Source organism: Ochotona princeps, chromosome 1 (genome assembly GCF_030435755.1).
Source record: "Ochotona princeps isolate mOchPri1 chromosome 1, mOchPri1.hap1, whole genome shotgun sequence".
Taxonomy (NCBI): domain Eukaryota; kingdom Metazoa; phylum Chordata; class Mammalia; order Lagomorpha; family Ochotonidae; genus Ochotona; species Ochotona princeps.
Window position 1 is genome coordinate 37,462,734 of NC_080832.1, and position 19,156 is coordinate 37,481,889.

The following is a 19,156-nucleotide window of genomic DNA, read 5'->3' on the forward strand; positions in this document are numbered from 1 at the left end:
AACCCCTGAACCCAAAGACTTGGGAGACCTGCAAGAAGTTCCTGGCTTCTAGCTTTCAACCAGCCCATCTCTGGCCAATGCAGCCACTTGGAGAGTGAACCAGCAGATGGAAGATCTCTCTCCCATTCGCTATTGCTCTCTTGCTCTCTCTCTCTTCTGTCTGTAATTCTACTTTCCAAATAAAAGTAAAATAAGTCTTAAAATTAAATAAAAAAGATTCATGATATAAATCTGAAATCCAACTAAATTCTAAATTTGACTCTAAATTCAAAGCTAAACATGAGCATCCCTAACTTCAAACTCCAGGATTTGAAACGTCTAAAATCTCGGAGTGCTTACACGATGTTTATGTTGTGAGCAGGCGATTCCACCCCTGACGTTCTGCACGGCTCACAGGCAATAAAGGCGCCCTGAAGCACAGTGTAAAGTTACCTTTAAGCAGGGCCCAGCGGCGTGGCCTAGAGGCTAAAGTCCTCGCCTTGAACGCCCCGGATCCCATATGGGCGCCAGTTCTAATCCCGGCAGCTCCACTTCCCATCCAGCTCCCTGCTTGTGGCCTGGGAAAGCAGTCAAGGACTGCCCAAAGCCTTGGGATCCTGCACCCGCGCGGGAGACCCCGAAGAGGTTCCTGGTTCCCGGCATCGGATCGGCACAGCACTGACTGTTGCGGTCACTTGGGGAGTGAATCTGTTGCGGTCACTTGGGGAGTGAATCATCAGACAGAACTTCCTCTCTTATCTCTCCTCCTCTCTGTACATCTGACTTTGTAATAAACATAAAATAAATCTTTTAAAAAAAAGTTACCTTCAAGCAGTTCACATTAGGTGTATGGGAAATATAAATCAATTTTGTTTCAGACTTAGCTTCAATCTCCAAGCTACCTCATTATATAAATATAGGTATTTTCAAACCGCCAAAATCAAAATCTGAAACACTTTGGTCCCAAGCCTTTCACTTAAAGGACACTCAATTCCTATACATCACCAACAGAAGACAATCATTTTTTCAGTGAAAAGACAAATATACAAATTATGGCATAATTTTAAATTAAAACTAATGTCATCGGAACAACAGCCAGGAGCCCTGAGTGGTCCACAGAAACAGAAGTACAATAAACTTCTTTCGGGACTCGGAGAGGAGCTTTCTCTGGTCCTTACTTAGTTCCAACTTTGGATCCCCACCCTCTCTGGCAATGACCATTAGGGTCGCTCTGGAGCCCCCCAAAAAATTAGATCAGATAGAGACGAATAAGGAAAGTTGAGAACAGACAAGAAACAGTCGGTTTGGACTCCCATATACCTTACTAGGTAGGACACAAAGATCAGTTACTCCTCACTAAGGTATCGAAGACTTCTCTGCACACCTCCTCCTAAAACTGTTCTGCTCCTCAATCATTAACATATGGCTTGTTAGACTTATTAGCCTGTTTGGACTATCCTAAAATTCACCAAGTTCAGTAAAAATCACACTTCAATACTATAAACTGCTAAAAATAAAAATGAAAATAGACACGAGACAGTTGAAGAGTACCCTACAACCATTTTAAGGTGTATAGCAGCTGGTTGTGTATAAACTAAAATTGAGTTGTCAGTGAAGTAGTCACAGGATGTGGTTAAGAACTTGCATTTTCTAACATATTGGTCATTCAATACCATCTCAATTAACTTCATGATGTTATAAATTGTTGTTGAAGTTGTACTGTGAATTTTCATTGAGGGCATGATATTCTGCCAGCTCTACTTTCAGACCAGGGAAGATCTCCCAATGAAACTGTTGAATTTATCTGGACAATAAAATGCTGGACTCTGCATGGTCCATGCCCTCAATGAAGGAATCATGACTGGATATGAAATGTACTACCGTAACAATATGGACGAATCCAACATGGGGGGAGGGGGGCTTTTTGGAAAGGTTGGGGGAATCCAGAGCCTATGAAACTGTGTCATAAAACGAAATAAAAAAAAAACTAAAGAAAATAAGTGAACAATAGGAATAAATCTAAATTTCCAGCACCACAATTTTTCCAAATCACATTGTTCCATTCTTTCTGGACAGAGATACAAGTAATTACACAAATACAAATCTAAGATGGCCATTTATTCTCAAACACAAGGGGTTCTACCTATGAGTGTGCCATATTGGGTTTAGTAAAAACTTCAACTTACCTTTCCATAAGCTTCCTGACTGCTAGAGAAGTGGCCACCAAAAAGTGAAAGCAAAGACTTTATTTCCTATATTGAAAAGATCACAAAAGGAACACATTTTAACACAAGGAACCCAGCCTAATAGAAAGGCAGACGTAATATGATTTTAAAAATAAACAGACTGGGCTGATGAGCTACTTGAGCCATTTAAACTTCAACAGATAATTTTAACTCAGAGTTAAAAAAAAAAAAAGAATGCTATTGTAACAACACAGTTGAGTAATTTCTGAATAAATCGAAGCAATAGAAACATTGTTAAAAAGGCTTAATCAGGAATTGCCCCAATTTTGAAAAAGAAAAAAACTAGTTCACAAACTACAAATGAACAAATCTGACAATTATTTAAAATGTAATATTTAAAACAATTTTGGGATGTTTGTTAAACTAAGAAACATCTCGGCAGATTCAAGAAGCACAAGATAATTTAGTCTCCTTTCTAAAGAGACCTACAGAACTAGAAAGAGAACCAACAAAACAGGTGCTTCAAAGACATCATGCATAGAGTTGCCATCAGTTGAATTAGCACATACACATTCTTTAAAGCAATCACCATACTGATAAACACAGAATGACTCTACAAATTCTATGATTTGTGTCACTAATAAAGTATTCCCTTAAATAGAAGCAGCAAGTCAGTAGTCCACGTGTTGAGTCGAAGCTCAGTAGAGCTCAGACTCCAGAGCTCAGAGCCAGAGAGCCATGGAGCCACTGCCATGATCCTCCCCGTGCACTGCTACACCTGTTGCAAGGTCCTGGGCAACAAGCGGGTACCCTACCTGGAGCTGCTGAAAGCCGAGTATGCCAAGGGGGACGCCCTGGATGCCCTGGGCCTGAAGCGCTACTGCTGCCGCTGCATGCTGCTGTTCCTTGTGGACCTGATCAAGAAACTGCTCAACTACGCGCACCAAGAGAAGTGACCACCGGCCTGGTCCCCTGCTGCCTCTCTGGTCAGGGCCATCCATGTCCTGCCTGGAGCTCTCCCCGTGGTGGTTCAGGGGACACTGGTCCCCCACGGCCAGTGAGTCCCCTGAGTCACACGCTGCCCAATAAAACATCTGTAGAAATGTGTCTGCCTAACAGTCTTTAAGGTGGACTAAGTCAGTGGAGCCTGGAGAGATTTCATCGTAACTGGAGTGGAAAGGTTGGCAGCAATAGAAAACTGTCGAACTATCAAAACCACTTGAGCAGAACCCTTGGAGCATGAACCACATCAAGAACCCAGGGATGGTTGGGAAGCTGGGTGTGGCTTCTCCCCTTCTTTCTCCCCTTTCTCCAGATACAGGAAAGAAGAAAATGTGAAAACAATGGGCTCACCTACTTTCCTCTAGCCCTTGGCCCTTCGTACCCTAATCAAATATGTAAAAACTATCAAAATTAAAATTTATGCAATTTAAAAAGAGGGAAAAAAATAAAAGCGGCAGACCCTCACTCCAGCATGCAGGACATATAACAGCTGCTGCCACTCACTCCCAGCCAGAAGGCAAACTGTGACATCAGGAGCACAGTGGGCCACAGGCATCCTGGGCTCAGAGTGTGACCCAGATCAATACCAATGGAGCAGCAGCTAGTTCTATTCTCACCATTGTTCTGCTTCTGCAACAAAGCACTGTCTTAAAAACTTAATATTAAAAAGGCTGGATTCAGTCTAGTCATACAGTCAGTGCAAGAATTAGCACAGACTATAAGTAATCAATAAAGGAACTCTAACAGCTATTTTGCAGTGTGGATAACACACATCTCAATAGATGACATCACGAGTCTTGAGTGTCAGAGTAAGGTTTTTCTGATTTCCCAAATACTAGCTGAGTCACTGTCATGGTTCTAATACAGTTTGAAGGTGTCCATCAAAGGTTAGGCCCAAGTGTGGTGGGATCAAGAGGCGGTGAAAGCTTTAAGAACTGCAGCTTAGTGACAAAAAGCTAGAGCTGCCCTCCTCTTGCCTGACTCCTGGTCTTACCCCGGGATCTCCTGCCCATACACTGCCACCGTCATGAGGGCATCCACCACCAGGGTCCTCACCAAAGACCAGGCAGGTGCAGCGCCCCCAGCTTAGCTCTCAGCCTGCAAAACTGTGGCCTAAGAAGGCCTCTGTTGTGGGCTAAGGAGTTGATTAGCACTCGTTTAGCTGAGTACTACAGGGAATGGGCTTGGGGCTAAAAGCACCAGGTCCAACTGGACTCATCTGTACCCAATATTCTGCAAATGAGCGTGTGGGGAAAACAGTATACAAGGAGAGGTGAAAGGGCAATAGAGAGAGAAAGTCTTCGGAGAGACTTCCACCATCACGGGTCTCTTGTAGGTGCCGCAACCCCAGATCCTCGCCGTATCCACGTTACTGGCTCTGCTGGCCAGAACAGGCCTCTATTCTTTGTAAGTTCCCACAATGGCAAACAGATTCAGACAATGTTTTTTATATGAGAAACTTAACTCCTCTGACTCTAATTTCTTCATGTATAAAATAGGAATCATGGCTAACTTCCTGAGGTAAGAGAGGAAGACAGGACCTAGACTGTTAGCAAGGGAATGAGGATGATCATGCCTCAAATACACTGACTCTGCAGTCTGGCAGCTTAGAAAAACACACAAGAAGGGCAGAGTTCTAATACACATAAAAAAAAAAATATGAGGTTGAAGTTACATGATCTCATTGGATTTGGTGTTCATTCTATAGTACAGCACATTGGGAAATTAACATTTCATTTACAACACCCGACTAAATCTAGCTGAATCATCCAAACTCGCTGTTCAGAATACACTGCAAGAAACCAGCAATAGTAAGTTAGCCTCCACCTGAGGTGCCAGCATCCCATGTGGGTATCAGTTAATGTCCCACTTTTGTCCAACAGTTCCCCTGGGCATGTACCAGCCAGGCAAGAGACATGGACCCATTAGCTTCAGTGTAGGGCCCAGTCCCAGCCATTGTATCCAGCTAGAAAGTGATCCACTGGGTGCAAAATAACACCTTCTGTCTCTCCCTCTCTGTAACTCTGCCTTTCTCACAAAAAAAAAAAAAAAAAAAAAAGAAGAAAGAAAGAAAGAAAGAAAAATGTTTTTACAAACAAATAAAATAACTCAAATTTCTTATTTGAAAGGAAAACATTAAAAAAGTAACTTACCTCTTTGGGAAAGAGCAAATGTAGGATTTTTATTCATTGGGTGGGGCTGGTGTCATGGCATAGTAGCTTAAGCATCCACCTGCGGCACCAGCATCCCACATGGGTGTCGGTGTGTGTCCTAGCTACTCCACTTTCAATCAGCTCCTGCTAATGGCCTGAGTCCGTGGGCCGGCGCATCCATGTGAGACACCCAGGAGACGTTCCTGGCTCCTTATTGGCCCAGCTCTGGCCATCATAGCTATCTGGGCAGTGAGGCAGGAAATGGAGCTGCTCTATCATACCCACACTCGCTTGCTCTGTGTCCTTCTCTATAACTTCCCTCTCTATAACTCTGCTTTTCAAATAAAAATAAATCTTTTTTAAAATACTTTTATTCATCTAATGGCAAATACACTTTGCAGTTGAGAATCTTTCTGTAATAAGAAAAACATTGAACACTGGATATGAAAACATGGCAATATCTGGGATGTCTTCTAGCCACTTTTTCTTCCACTGAGACTGCTTGAGAACTGGCAATAAAACAAAGGTTCTAACCTTTACTTTTAGGGGAAGGCAGCTGCCAAGTGAAATTGGCCCTGATTAATTGTCAAAAGTACAACTAGGGGCCTACCCAGCCTAGTGGCTAAAGGTACTCGCCTTACATGTATTGGGATCCCATATGGGTGCTGGTTCTAATTCCGGCAGCTCTACTTCCCATCCAGCTCCCTGCTTGTGGCCTGGGAAAGCAGTCGAGGACGATCCAAAGCCTTGGGACCCTGCACTCACATGGGAGAGCCAGAAGAGGTTCTGGGCTCCTGGCTTCAGATTGGCTCAGCTTCAGTCATTGCAGTTGCTTGGGGAGTGAATCAATGGATGAAAGATCTTCCTCTCTGTCTCTCCTCCACTCCATATATCTGACCTCCCAATAAAAATAAATTTTAAAAAAAAATACAACTGGTCACACTTAACATGCCTAATCCGTTTTAATCCATAAAGGCAACAAATCATTACTGCCTTCCTCCTCAGTGGTCCTGATACACTGGCCAGACCCAAATGTGTGCGCTTACCCTTTGAAGTGCCTCCCCAAGAACAAACTCAACATTCATAGAGCAACTACTATTGTGGACCTCTACTGAGCTACACAAAGGCACACTGATCATTAGAGAGCTGAAGACCTAGTAGAAACAGCAAAATATTTAACCCTACTACTGAAATACAAATTAGAAAATAGCACATGCTCTTCAAAGAGCCAAAGGAAGATTGCATGCCAGCAGGAGAGAGAAAAAGATAACTTCAGGTGATGGTGCTGTGGCACAGCACATAAAGACAACTCTTGCAGTGTCAACATCCCATATGGGCGCCAGTTTTTAATACAGGCTGCTTCATGTCTACTCAACTGCCTCTAATGGCCTGGGAAAACGGTGAAGGAAGGCTCAAATTTTGGGGCCTCTGCAACATGGGAGACTCAGACACTCCTGGCTTCAGAACAGCCCGCTCCAACAGCTGCAGCCATCATTGGGGAGTAATCCAGTGAATGGAACATCTCTGCTTCTCCTTCCTTTCCTTCCCCATCCCCTGTAACTCTTTCAAATAAGTATGAAATTAATTCAGTTTTAGAACAAAGTTGCCTGGAAACTAAAGGAAGCCCTAAAGAGTAAGAAAATCTGAAGCAATGGCTGAGGGACATCCACCTTGAAGAATGTCAAACTATGTAGTTAGGAACAAGAGCCAGCTTCCTGCTTAAAACGAACAAACAAGAAATCTAGAAACGCTGGACCTCTACCTTGAAGGCACAGAAACACGACAAGAATTATCTGGATCCAGGAGAAGACCGAAATTCCACCATGACTCCACTTTCTCCCTATGACACTGACCAATTCCAAAAGCAGCTATGAAGGTAAATAACCCATCTAGAGCTTACTGAGGCTACAGAGAAAAAGGAATACAGTGTCAACTATGACAAGGAAGGCAGCCCGATAACCACCAGCCAGCTGGGGGCCCATACCCCTGAAGGATGCATGAATCCATCAGAAACAGGGCTTACTGCCTGAAAATGAGTTCATTTGACACTGGATGGCCAATGCTCCCATGTGCGCCTAGCTTCTTCCAGAGAAGCACACTCCCCCTGGCCTCAGAGAACCTCCTCAGACGAATTTTAAAATGCCACATCTGGCATGTATATTCTAAGTAAGAGGTACACATGGGAAGTCCACAAATGGGAGATCACAGATGTGAAGAGTAAATACAAGCAACAAAGTCCACAAGCATGTCAGAAATCTAGAGGAATACTGACTGTATAAAAATCAACAGATCGTAAAGCAAGGAATGGAATACCCAAACCAGAGGCCAGGGAGCTCCAGGAGTTATAGGCCCAAGCACAGAGAGGAGGGGACGCCATTCAGGAATGGAGGGGAGTCAGTGCCATCCGGAGAGCCAGGGGAAGGTGAGAGAACAAAGCAGGGAACCCCACAATAGTGGACTTCAAATGCCAAGCTCAAAGTTCTATCCTTGGCACAATGAGTATGTATAACACGACTCAGCTTTTACAAGACTAAACAAGCACCAGGATAAATTACTAAGAAGAAACTAAAGGGGAAGAAACAGGTAAAATGAGCAGGCATTAGGGATATTATCCTGGAGATGCAGCCTAACCATTCCAATTTCACTGCACTGCCTTGCAACATCTGCCCATCCTCCTTGCTCCCTCTACTTCCACTCCAGGGTCCACCAAGTGCTACTTTCTATCTGATCCTCTGGATTATCTTTCTAAAACATGCACTATACTGTCAATTCTTGTCCAGCCACTGTGCCCAGTACTACAACCTCCCACGCCAAGAATACCTCTGTTAGCTTTGCACCTGTATGTTTTTCACAGAAATGGTTTTCAGGTTTCTTCACTCACAGGACATTCCATACATTAAGACCTCACTAAACTACTCCTCCCTGCACGAAACTCAAAGATGTAATGCTGAATCAATGCCCCGATCTTCCTCCACAACTCCTAAGAACAATGAGCTGAGCATGGCTGAAGAAAATCCCAGCCTCATGGCAGTTACCTCATCTCCCCTTTAGCTGATTTTCAGCATGGCTGTACCACCAATATTCCTCTCTATTCAACAATTTTTCTTGTCCCCTGGCAATTTTCTTAATAATTATTTCAAATTTTCTATTTTTTTTCATTTCTCCATTTACTGTTCCTCTATCTCTGAAAAAAAAAAAATCTGGGCTCATTCATTACCTACAATACAGGCCCTCAAACACGCCGTCTCATGCTGATTTTTTCTTTCTCACCCTGTTTAAGGACAAACATCCCTCATGTGCCTTTAAAGCCATTCTCCCTGTCTCCCTAGCCTGGAAGGATATTCAGGATTAACGTCTACATATCGCAGTCCCCCCTTGACCTCAGATCCTTCTCAAACTATTACCTAATCTCTTGCTTTTCCTTCTGACACTCTAGTTGCAATCTACCCTGGGTTGGCTCACTGGTTCGATCTAGTACCCTGCTATTACACCTGGGAAAGCAGTAGATGATGGCACAAGTATCTGTGTCCCTGCCAACCACTTGGGAGACATGTGTGGACTTCCAAATCCCCAGCTTCACCCTGGCCCAGTCAGCCATTTGGGAAGTGAGCCAGTGGATGGAAGTGCTATCTATGTCTTTCTCTCTCTCTCTCTCTCTCTCTCTCTCTCTCTCTCTCTCTCGGCCTTTCACACATATAAAGTAAACCTTTAAAAAACAATCTAGCCTGTCTCCCTTGCCTTATTTTCTAGGGACTAGTAAACCCAAGTAACCTAGCTTTCTCCACTAATGTTCTATATAACCGCTATAGCCAAATTCACAAAGCAATTACCATCTAATTAAAGGTATCTGTAAACACTTTTCTCTTTTCTAACCAAAAACTACATGTATTCAACATTATCTATTTATTCCTGCTTCTTAAAACTTTTCCCGATTTCTTCGTTATTCTGACACTTGCCTGTCTTTTTCACGGCCTCCACTTTCTTTCCCTTAGAATTCAAAATTCAAAGACACTGAACTCAGTTCATTCAGGGTCTCTGGACCCTGAGTTACGAGTTTCACATGCACAAGATTCCCAGAAATCCACTGCCCACATGACCACGTTCTGTGCGTACTCTCACATCCACTGCCGCCTCATCACGTCCACTCAACACACAAGCACACTGGAAACACCTGTGGTCCCCATCCTCAGCGCTGACGTACCATATCCACCCACAATCCAGCCCTAATGATCTTTTCTCACCACAGAACACTTTATTTAATATACATATAGAAATATAAATATAATGAATACTACACATCTGGGCCCATCACCCCAAAGCCCTTGTGGGGATTAACCTACAGGAGGCCAGGTTGGCTCCTAGCTCCTTTTCCACCCCGGGAAGTGCCCTTGAGTGCTTGCAGGTGGGTGTGGAGTTTCAGCTGCAGGGCTTGGGGAAGGGGGGGGGCGGTGAGGCTGGTTGGAGGAGGGATGGAACCACAGGACCCCAAGGACCTGAACGGCTGGGTTGGCGGGTCAGGTCTTGACATCCAGACGGGTGCCCGCTTGTGTGGGTAGCCACTATCCAGCCATGGATCACTTTAGGGTCTCCGACATCCGAACGGAGCTCCTGCTCAGGCTTGTCTAGCTCCTCTGCTGGGTCGTAGCTATACACGGAGAGCAGGTGGTCAAGCTGATCCGCCCATTTCCTCTTCTGGACATACATGACCACTGCCACCACCACTCTGACCAGGGTGATGAGGAAGAAGGGGCCCAGCACACAGCCCACCAAGGAGCCACTGCTGGCTGAGGAGCACTGGGTGCTGCTGTGTTCTCATGGCATGGGAAGGTCAAAGGCCCAGTGGTGAACAAGGGCAGCGGAGCTTTGGGAGGTCGCAGCCCTGATGACCTGACCTCCCATTACTCTTCCAGTCCATTCTCTTACTGCTTGCCCAAGGTCAACTTTCGATCAACTAACAAGACAATTCCAGCACACCCCTAGCTACTCTCTTAGTTCCAGGTCTTCTCCTTCTCAAATCGGCTCTCCTTGCTGCTTTAAATTAATTTCAAAAAATCAGATTCTGCATTGGTTTTCCCTAATCCATGATAACTACCACACAGGGTCCAAACCCCTGTAACGTATACGAGCAGCACGGACTCGCTGGGTTTTGACTATCGGTTACAGCTTTTGTCTACATTCCTGAGGAATTGCAGATTTTTCAATTTTTTGATTTACTTCATTTTCTATATGCCACGTGTTGATACCTTTCCTAATGGAGTATTAAGCCTGCCCCTGAGAAGAGAAGTTAAATCTGCCATTGTAAACATTAGAAAAAAGGGATACAAAGAGGAGGAGGGTGGGAGAGGAATGCCAGCAGTAGGCAGAGGGGGAAGTATGACTGCGCTCCTAAATTAGTATTGTGAAATGAGTGAAATAAGTTCACTGTATTTTAGAAACAATTAAAAAAAAAAATACGGTCAGTTCTCTCCTCAGACCTCCTCAGTAAGTTCCACTCCCAACCTCCAGGATGTTCAATGCTTTGCTTCGCTGACCCCTTCTCTAAGTCCCCACTTCTATCCTTTATCACTCCGTCAGTAACAACCAACAGTGTGCACTGCTAATTCACTGATTTCTCTCCAAGGCCCTGCTGACACTACATCCTTCAGCTCACGTGTCATGCTCTCTCGGTGCCCTGGAAGAGGCCAGCATCCAAGCTCAGGTAGATTCGACTATTCTCTTTTCTGCACTCACATATCCCTGTCTCCTTCCTTGCGCTTACTCAAGGCACTTACTTTATAACCGGAAGCCCTTAGCTTCAACAGACAACGGCTGGAGGCTCGGACTGTCCTAGCTATAGCGGTGACCGGCACGTTCTCTTGGGAGAAGCACTAAAACTCGCTGTCCCACCTCTCCCTCCTCTGTGGAGCACCTCCACCGAGCTCGCGCTGCACACCACGACACCTGCACAAGACCCTGAGGGTTCGGGACGGACGCCCTTCGGCTCGGCCAGATGAGGGGGAGGACTCCCACCTCCACCTGCTATCACCGGCCTCGGTGTGCGTGCAGAGAAAGGCATGGCGTGCGCAGCAAGGTCCCCGGGGTCTTCCTCGGCTGCCCAAGGACTGAGGGCGCGTGGTCCGCCCACCACCTGGCGGCAAGCCCTAAGCCTTTGCAGCTCGCCTCCGCTCTCACCCCAACCCACACTGTGCAGTCGGCCGATAGGAAACTTCAAAGCGCGCTGCGCACTCACAGGAAGGCGGAACTCCAGATGCTCCTGCGCCAACAGCAGAAGATACTTGTTCAGGTTGCAGGACAGCGCCATTTCAGCCGCCACAGTGCGCCTGCGCGCCTCGCGCGAAGTCCCACCCCCGCTAACGACCTCGGGGAAACCGAGTTTCCGCGAAGGCGGAGCCTGCGGGACCGGAAACGGAAGCAGAATGAGGCTGGCCGTGTCCCGTAGATGCTGGTTCCGGGAGGGGAGTTGCAAGTCGGACCTACGGCGCAGTTCCGGCTGTGAGGGCTGGTTCGCCTCTTGGTTGCCAGAAGTAGGTATAAAGTGAAATGTCCCAGCCACAGAGAGCGGGCCTGTGACAGATCTGTAGACGAATGAGAGGGTGCTGCGGCGTCCCGTGTGCGCAGCGGTTCGAGTCCCTGCTGCCCCGCTTCCGATCCAGCACCCTGCCCTTGGTTTGGGAACAGCACTGGGCTCAGCCCCTTCGCACACGTGGGAGGCTTCCGTGGCAGCCTGGGGAGTGAGCCAGTCGAGGGAAGATCTCTTGTCCCTCACTGACTAATATTTTTCTTAATGGGGATTTTCTCTTCCCAGGTATTACTAGTAAAATGTACAGTTAGTGAAAGAAAAGTGGGGGAAGACGACTTCTGGACAGTTTGGGAAATAGCGTTTTCTTGGAGCAAGTTCTGTAGGATTTGGAAAGTTCACAGGGAAGCATTCTTAAAGCAGTTGACATTTGGTGTAGTTCTAAAGTCTCCAGGGTAGTTTTATATTAGCATAATTCATAAAGAGAAATTGCACTGGCTGTTCCGTGTACACAGGACACAAGAAGTCGGAATGCTCAGGCAACAGACTGAAGCAGCTGGAATTGATTTACGAGTGACTAAGCCCCTTGGGAATAGATTTCCGCTAAGTGTAATCTCCAGTCCTGGAGCAGAGGACCAACCTGAAGCCCCAGATGCTACAAATGAAGCAGGTTCCACGCATAGAAAAATTAAATGTGGAGAAAAACAGGCTGAGGCTTCAGCCTTCCCCCTGGTGCTAATACTGTCGCTATACAAATGCGATACTTACAGGTGCCTTGCCTGATGGAGCCAAGCTAGAGGACGGCTCTCTTCAAATCTCAGCAAGTGAGTGAGTTTGCAGAAGGCAACCTAGACTAGAGCCTGCCAAGATTCCTTCTCTGGGCTAGTGTTTGATTCTCTATTTTGCATCAATTTTGCAACACATCCAAAAGTTTGCACTTTTTTTTTAAGATTTATTCAGTTTATTAGAAAGTCAGATATACAGAGAGGAGGAGAGACAGAGAGGAAGATCCTCCGTCCGATGATTCACTCCCCAAGTGAGCTGCAACGGGCCGGTGCGTGCCGATCCGAAGCTGGGAACCAGGAACCTCTTCCGGGTCTCCCACACGGGTGCAGGGTCCCAAAGCATTTGGGCCGTCCTCGACTGCTTTCCCAGGCCACAAGCAGGGAGCTGGATGGGAAGCGGAGCCGCCGGGATCAGAACCAGCGCCCACATGGGACCCCGGCACGTTCAAGGCAAGGACTTTAGCCGCTAGGCCACGCCGCCAGGCCCAAAAAAAGTTTGCACTCTTACTTAACTCCATGCCAAACACAGGACCATGCAACACCCACATCCACACTGCTCCAGGCTTTGCGGCTCAGCTATTTTCATCTTTGAATGGGACCCTATTTTTTTGCTTCCCTTGGGAAGATCTTGGGAGTCAGGGACAAAATAAGATCATAGCACATTTGAACCAGATTTTTAACCCTCCAAATTTCTAAGCAAGTGATTTGCAAACATCACACATTCTCAAAACGCAGCTTGCCTTTTAATGGCTGCAAAAGCGCAGTTCCCAGTACTCCCCACATCTTGATCCTATTTGCTTCTAAGTAGGCAAGTTCTACACAGTAAAAACTTCAGTAGCAAAGTTGCCCTCTGACCTCCTGTCCTTTACTTTCTCCCTGTAAGGCAAGCCGCAGACAGTACAATTTCTCTTGCCCAAGACACAGTAAACAAGTGGGAACACCTTTACCCCAAGGCAAGCCCATAAAGGAAAAAAAATGCTACTCCAGCTTTTTGCTGCCTTTCTGTCTTGGAGTCGCCTTTGAGGTTAAATTATAAGATACCCTTACACACAATCTGAAGGAATTCTGTACCTTACCTTAGAGGAAAAAATATGGTGCAGAGAAGCTAAGAAAGCCCAATAGATTTTGTTTGGATTCTCCAATCTATTGTTCTTAAATAGCACTTTTGTCCAATAATGCTTTTTCAGAACTATCCATACCTAAGCAGAGAAATGGATAGTTCACCCTGGGTTGTTGAATCTTCCCTCAGTAAATTCTTACATTATGGAAGTTCATGGTTAAATAAATTTATCTTCTAGTAATCTGCATATTGTCCGTTCATGTCGGCAAACCTTTGGAAGGCAAAGGGAAGGATTTTCTTTTACTCCTGTTACAGTGCAGTCTCAGTTCCCGTAAGAGTGATTTTCTTGAGCGTTCACTTTAACAGAGCACAAAGGAGAGCATTAATTCTGTAGGGACCCGTTTCTCACACTGGCTGCACATTGCAGTTACTTAAGGGTTTTTATTGTTGTTGTACCTAAACACGGAGTCCTGCAATCTATCCCTAAAGAGCTAAATTTTTCTTGTATTGCCTGAACATTAAGTTTAAGGGCTCCCCAGTTGCCATTTTTTAACATGAAGCCATACTTAAGAATCCCTCGGGGCAGTTCTCAAAGTGTGATCCTGAGAGGCAAAATTAATGTCTATCACCTGGAAACCATTTAGAAATGAAAAATCATGCCCTATTCCCCAAAGCCTGCTGAATCAGAAATTCTGGGGGTGGGGTCCTCCCGTTTGTTTCAAAGAAGTCTGCCAAGTGATTCTGAAGCACACTAAAGAGAATTCCTATAAGGGGTTGGACTGATGGGCTTGCAGGCGACCCAGGGACCACAGACAAGTGTCATGTTTTGTCATCACCTTGCCCACCTTTGGGGAATCTGGGATTAGTTCGCAAGTGTTTTCCTCAGGTGAAACTGTGACAAGACGAAAACATTCCCCTGTGACAAGCTGGATTGAGAATTAATCTTGAGAGAATCTCCTTAATGGAGAAAATGTCTAGAATAAGCCTGCTTGAGTTATATGGATGTTTCCTGTGGGCTACGCATGTTGGCTAGAATCAAGGCCTCAGTGAAAGTTAAACTAAGTCTAGTGAGAAAAGAAATGTGTTCCAACAGTAAGGAAAGTAGAGGGGAGGAGCAATATGGCAGAAGCTCTATGCTTTCCCACGGTTGTATCCACTTGGTCTAGTTCATGCTTTAAATGTCTAATTTGGGTGAACACCTGGGGAACTCAAAGAGGTTTCACACTTTAAGTTATACTGGTCATGAAGACTGCCATGAAATACCTAATGTGAGGAAAATCCAGCCAATATGTAGACCTTCAGAATGAAAGTCATCTGAAATCAGGGTCTTGATCAGGCATTAGTTTATTATGGAAATATTTTAAACAGTCAAGCACTAAAATACAGCATTTAATGACCAGTAATATAAATCAGTCACTGGGCTAAGCTAATGGGGGTACACAGATAAATTTTAAAACAGATTCTCCCATCTGCAAAGAGATTAAAACTCCTGACAAGTAATAGCTCTTGGTATCTTGTCTCAATTATATATAAGTTCTATACTAGGAGAAGCAGCAAAATACCATGGACCAAAGCTGAACAAGACTTGCTGCAGTTGGCAATGGGAGGTATCAGGGAAGCCTTCACAAAGAAAGTAGCATCTCAGTTGGGCTTGAAGGGTAAACATTTTCAAACTTGTATTTGGATTAGTAGTAAAATTGCTAGCACATTGAGTGTAAGTGCAACAAATAGAGCTGAAATAGCTGCTGAAGTGTGTTGCCAGCAAATGGTGAGGTTTTCTGATGCAAGTCAATTGCATGACCAGTTCAGTAATTCACTCAGTAATTTAGAGAAGACTGATGGAGACTGTGTTACAGAAAGAACAACTGCAGGCTGAGAGCCCAGCAATGAGATTCTAGCAACAGGCAGGAAATGAGGATATGCAACAAGGCAGAGGCTTGGGGCTCTGAGAAGCAGGTTTCTTCAAAGGTGACACCTTGATGCCAAAACTTTGTGTCTAATGGTAAAATGTTCAGGAACTGCAACCTGAGGGAACATTCTGGCACATGTGTCTGTGTTTATGTGTATGTACATGTGTTGGGAATAGACTGTAGTGTGTGAAAACAAAAACAGTGAGCTAGAAAACAATCACAATAATCTCAGTGAGAACAAGCTGGAGTGATCAAATTCCTAGCGCACTGTAAGGTATCGCTTACAGTATTTACCAATAAGCTGAGAATGGATTAGAAAAGTGAGCTGATGTCACTTATTTTATAGGTTTAGAAAATACAATATTTATCTTAATTATATTTGGTTTAGGTATTGGCTTAATTATTGCATGATTATGGATCCATCTCTATGTGGCTTTAAATAATCATGTGGTGAGGGCTTGCTTCTCTTTGTTGGTAAAATTGGACATTTTCATTAAGTAGATATAAATGGGTCAAGACCTTGTTATTTGTATTCTAAGAAAAACTGACTCACAGGCAGTTAAATTAACATGTATCAGCTTCATTTTAGTAACTGTATACTTATTCTCAGTACATACTAAGAAAATAATGGGAGTTGTAGGAATCAACTTTGTTAATGACTTTTGACATGAAAATCTACATTTATATGAGTGTTAACATAATCAAGACTGGGGATTTTTTAATACAAAAACGGCATGTCTACCTCTCAAACTGCACTCTTCATACATATGGTAAACAATTTATCAAACACTCTTCATTTCTATCTGTTCTTAGTATTGTCTGAAGAGACTAGCAGGACAGGAAGTGGGTGCAGTGATGAAGATGCCGCTTGAGACACCCAGTTCCACAACAGAGTGCCTCGCTTCACATCCCGGCTGCTTCCAGTTCCACAATGCCAGCTTCCTGCTAATGTCAACCTGGGAAGCAGAAGTGATCATTCAAATAGTTGAGTACTCCCAAATCTGTGCGAGACCCAAACTGAGATTCTGGCTCATGGCCCAGCCTCGACAGCTTCAGGCATTGGGGAATGAACCAGTAAATAGAAGATCTTTCTCTTTCTACCTTTCCAATAAAATGAAAATAAAGAACTGAAAAAAAAAAAAACCAGAATCAAGAGAGGCAATACTTGACACAGTACTTTTCTATCTTTATTTAGATTTCTTCTAGCTCATTACATACTCTCTGAAATAGTTCATTATAATTTTCTTACAGTTCCATAACAAATATGACAACATGCATAAATAGTGCCCTCAGTACTCTGTGAAACTTTTCTAAGACAGGTTTTGAATAAGTTTGAATTGATGTTATAGATAGTGAGGGAATAACCAAACACTTGGATTACTGAACAGACTAAGTGAATTTTAATTGTAGTAATTTGGTTAGGAGTCTTCATATGAAAAGATAGACCTCTACCAATGATGTAAGTTTCCCGGCACTTTACAACCAAGAAGAACTGCTTTCGTGAGAAGATATAAGCCAATTTATTTTTAATCAGTTGATCCATTTTTAAGAGATTCCTTAAACAGCTTGTTATTATAATTACATTGTGATATATAACTATGTTAATTAATTATAGCAAGTTCATACAGTAAAACACAGATATTGCCTATGTTGAAAATTCCTTTTCTGAAGCTGGTCATATTTTAAGTGAACCTATAAATCTAACTTTGATACTCTGGATCCGTATTTCTGATTTCCTCTCTACCTCCGGTAAACAAACTCAAATTGGAACATCCATGTCAACTGCAAAGTAAATAACAGTGGAAGCTAAGCTCGAGGCACCTGAGGCCACGTGGGCTTCTCAGCTTGCACTGACCCTGCGCACACGACTGTGTTTGGGCCTGGAATGCTCACATTTACTTTCCCCTTTAGTGACATTACAGCCCTTAGCAAGCTAAACTTAACCCACTGCTTTTTGTCCCCTTCATCAGCAGTTAAAAGTAGACAGTCCTCCTCATGTCTTTATTTTCTGATTTTGGTATCAGGTACATGTTAAATGCTCAATTAGTGTTTGATGAATAATTAAATCGATCAACCAACTAAATAATATAGGTGTCAGATATTATTACCAAACATTAAAAGTATGTCATCTCACATAAAGTGATTTTTAATAGAAAGTTAAATACAATGAGCAGTCTTAACCTTTTTCTGGCAGTGCTGTCAATCCTATTTTCATGTATTTCACTAGCACAATGTAGGATTAGCTTTTAGGACCTGCTCCGCATTTCCATTAACTGTTGTAACTGTAGATTGGCACCAAAAGACAACTCTTAAGCATGCCTCATGAAATATCAACATTAACATCGTGTCATTAAAATAAAATGTCTTATCAAGCACATATATCTACTTCCAAATACATTATTTTTCATGATAAATTAGAATAAAAAGCTAACTATTTTTATTCCAATTTTATTTTGGTACCAAAAAATTCCAATAAGCAACAGCTTTAACACAATATTTCCAGCTTTAACACAATAATAGAATAACTTCATATTTCTTTCTTCTTTATGTTCTTACAAGTAAAACTCCATTACACTGAATTCTTTTTGCCAGATTCATTGTAGATTTCTGTTAGAAACTGTATAACTTAAGTTCCCACTTAGTTTCATTTGCCCCATAGTCAACTAAGATCCAAAAATATCACATAAGAAATTCAAGAAGTAAGCAATTCATAACCTTAAAATTGTGTGCTGAGCTGAGCAACACAATTAAATCTTGGGCCATCCCCTGACACCCTGCCTGGAAAGTTCTGTGCAATGTGTCCACACTGCATGTGCTACCTGTTTATTAACCACACGGCAGCCATCTCACTTAGCAGATCATCTGTCACCTGTCACAGTGCTAATGTTCAAGCAGCCTTTGTCTTACTCGATAACAGCCCCAAAGGCAAACCACAATATTTCCACATTGTATCATTATAATTATTCTGTTTTATTAACTATTGGTCATTTCTTTCTGAGCGTAAATTAGACTTTATCATATATAAGTACGGCTTCAGTGATTCACAGTTTTCCAGTTCCAGGCCTTCCACTGGTGATCTTGAATATATACCCGATAAATAAGGCAAGACTGCTGTATATGCATCAGATAGCTTTCAGAACTAGTTTATCAAAAATAATAGGTTTTAGGAAGTAAAAGCACCTAAAGCATGAGTAAAAAGTGGCCCAGTTAACAGTTTTCATCAGTACAGAGAATCATATGTAGAATTATATTCTTTATTTTGAAAATTTATGTCAAGAAATTACCAATTTCTTTCATAGTAATGAAGTTCCAGTAAATTACTTTATCAGTTTTTGTTAGAAATAAATCATCCACTGCAGCTGACTCATAAGAAATGAAAATATTTGAACAATTTAAAAAATTGTCTTGGTTAAAAGAACCTGCTTCAAATTAGAGTTTAACTGTAGCATGTAACACATAAAATCCTTACTCAACATTACAACAGAGAAGTCAGCGACCAAGTAGTCATATAACTGTCACAGATATCAAGAAACATAATCAGTCAAGATTTACGGTGACTCAGTG

The 19,156-nt window shown here is 43.3% G+C and overlaps 2 protein-coding genes across 3 annotated transcripts in view; one reads left to right on the forward strand and one right to left on the reverse strand.

The window, feature by feature from the left end:
• The window catches only part of TRMT11 (tRNA methyltransferase 11 homolog), a 66,866-nt gene extending 55,203 nt beyond the window's left edge, over positions 1-11,663 (reverse strand). The window contains exons 1-2 of one of the 2 annotated variants that reach the window (XM_004587224.3): positions 11,550-11,663; positions 2,166-2,231 (exon numbers count right to left, since the gene is read on the reverse strand). In XM_004587224.3, the coding sequence (XP_004587281.1) occupies positions 2,166-2,231; positions 11,550-11,621 (138 nt within the window). In that variant the 5' untranslated portion in view covers positions 11,622-11,663. Of the gene's footprint in view, positions 1-2,165; positions 2,232-11,549 lie in introns of those variants that run through there. The other variant, XM_058677797.1, reaches the window with a different exon arrangement.
• Positions 2,918-3,121, forward strand: LOC105941944 (DNA-directed RNA polymerases I, II, and III subunit RPABC5-like). The gene has a single exon (XM_058677875.1). It carries the CDS (start codon positions 2,918-2,920, stop codon positions 3,119-3,121), a length of 204 nt encoding a protein of 67 aa, XP_058533858.1.
• Positions 11,664-19,156: the final 7,493 nt, after the last annotated feature.

Coding starts and splice junctions, on each gene's coding strand:
- LOC105941944 (XM_058677875.1), top strand. CDS start 2,918: ATGATCCTCCCCGTGCACTGCTACACCTGTTGCAAGGTCCTGGGCAAC.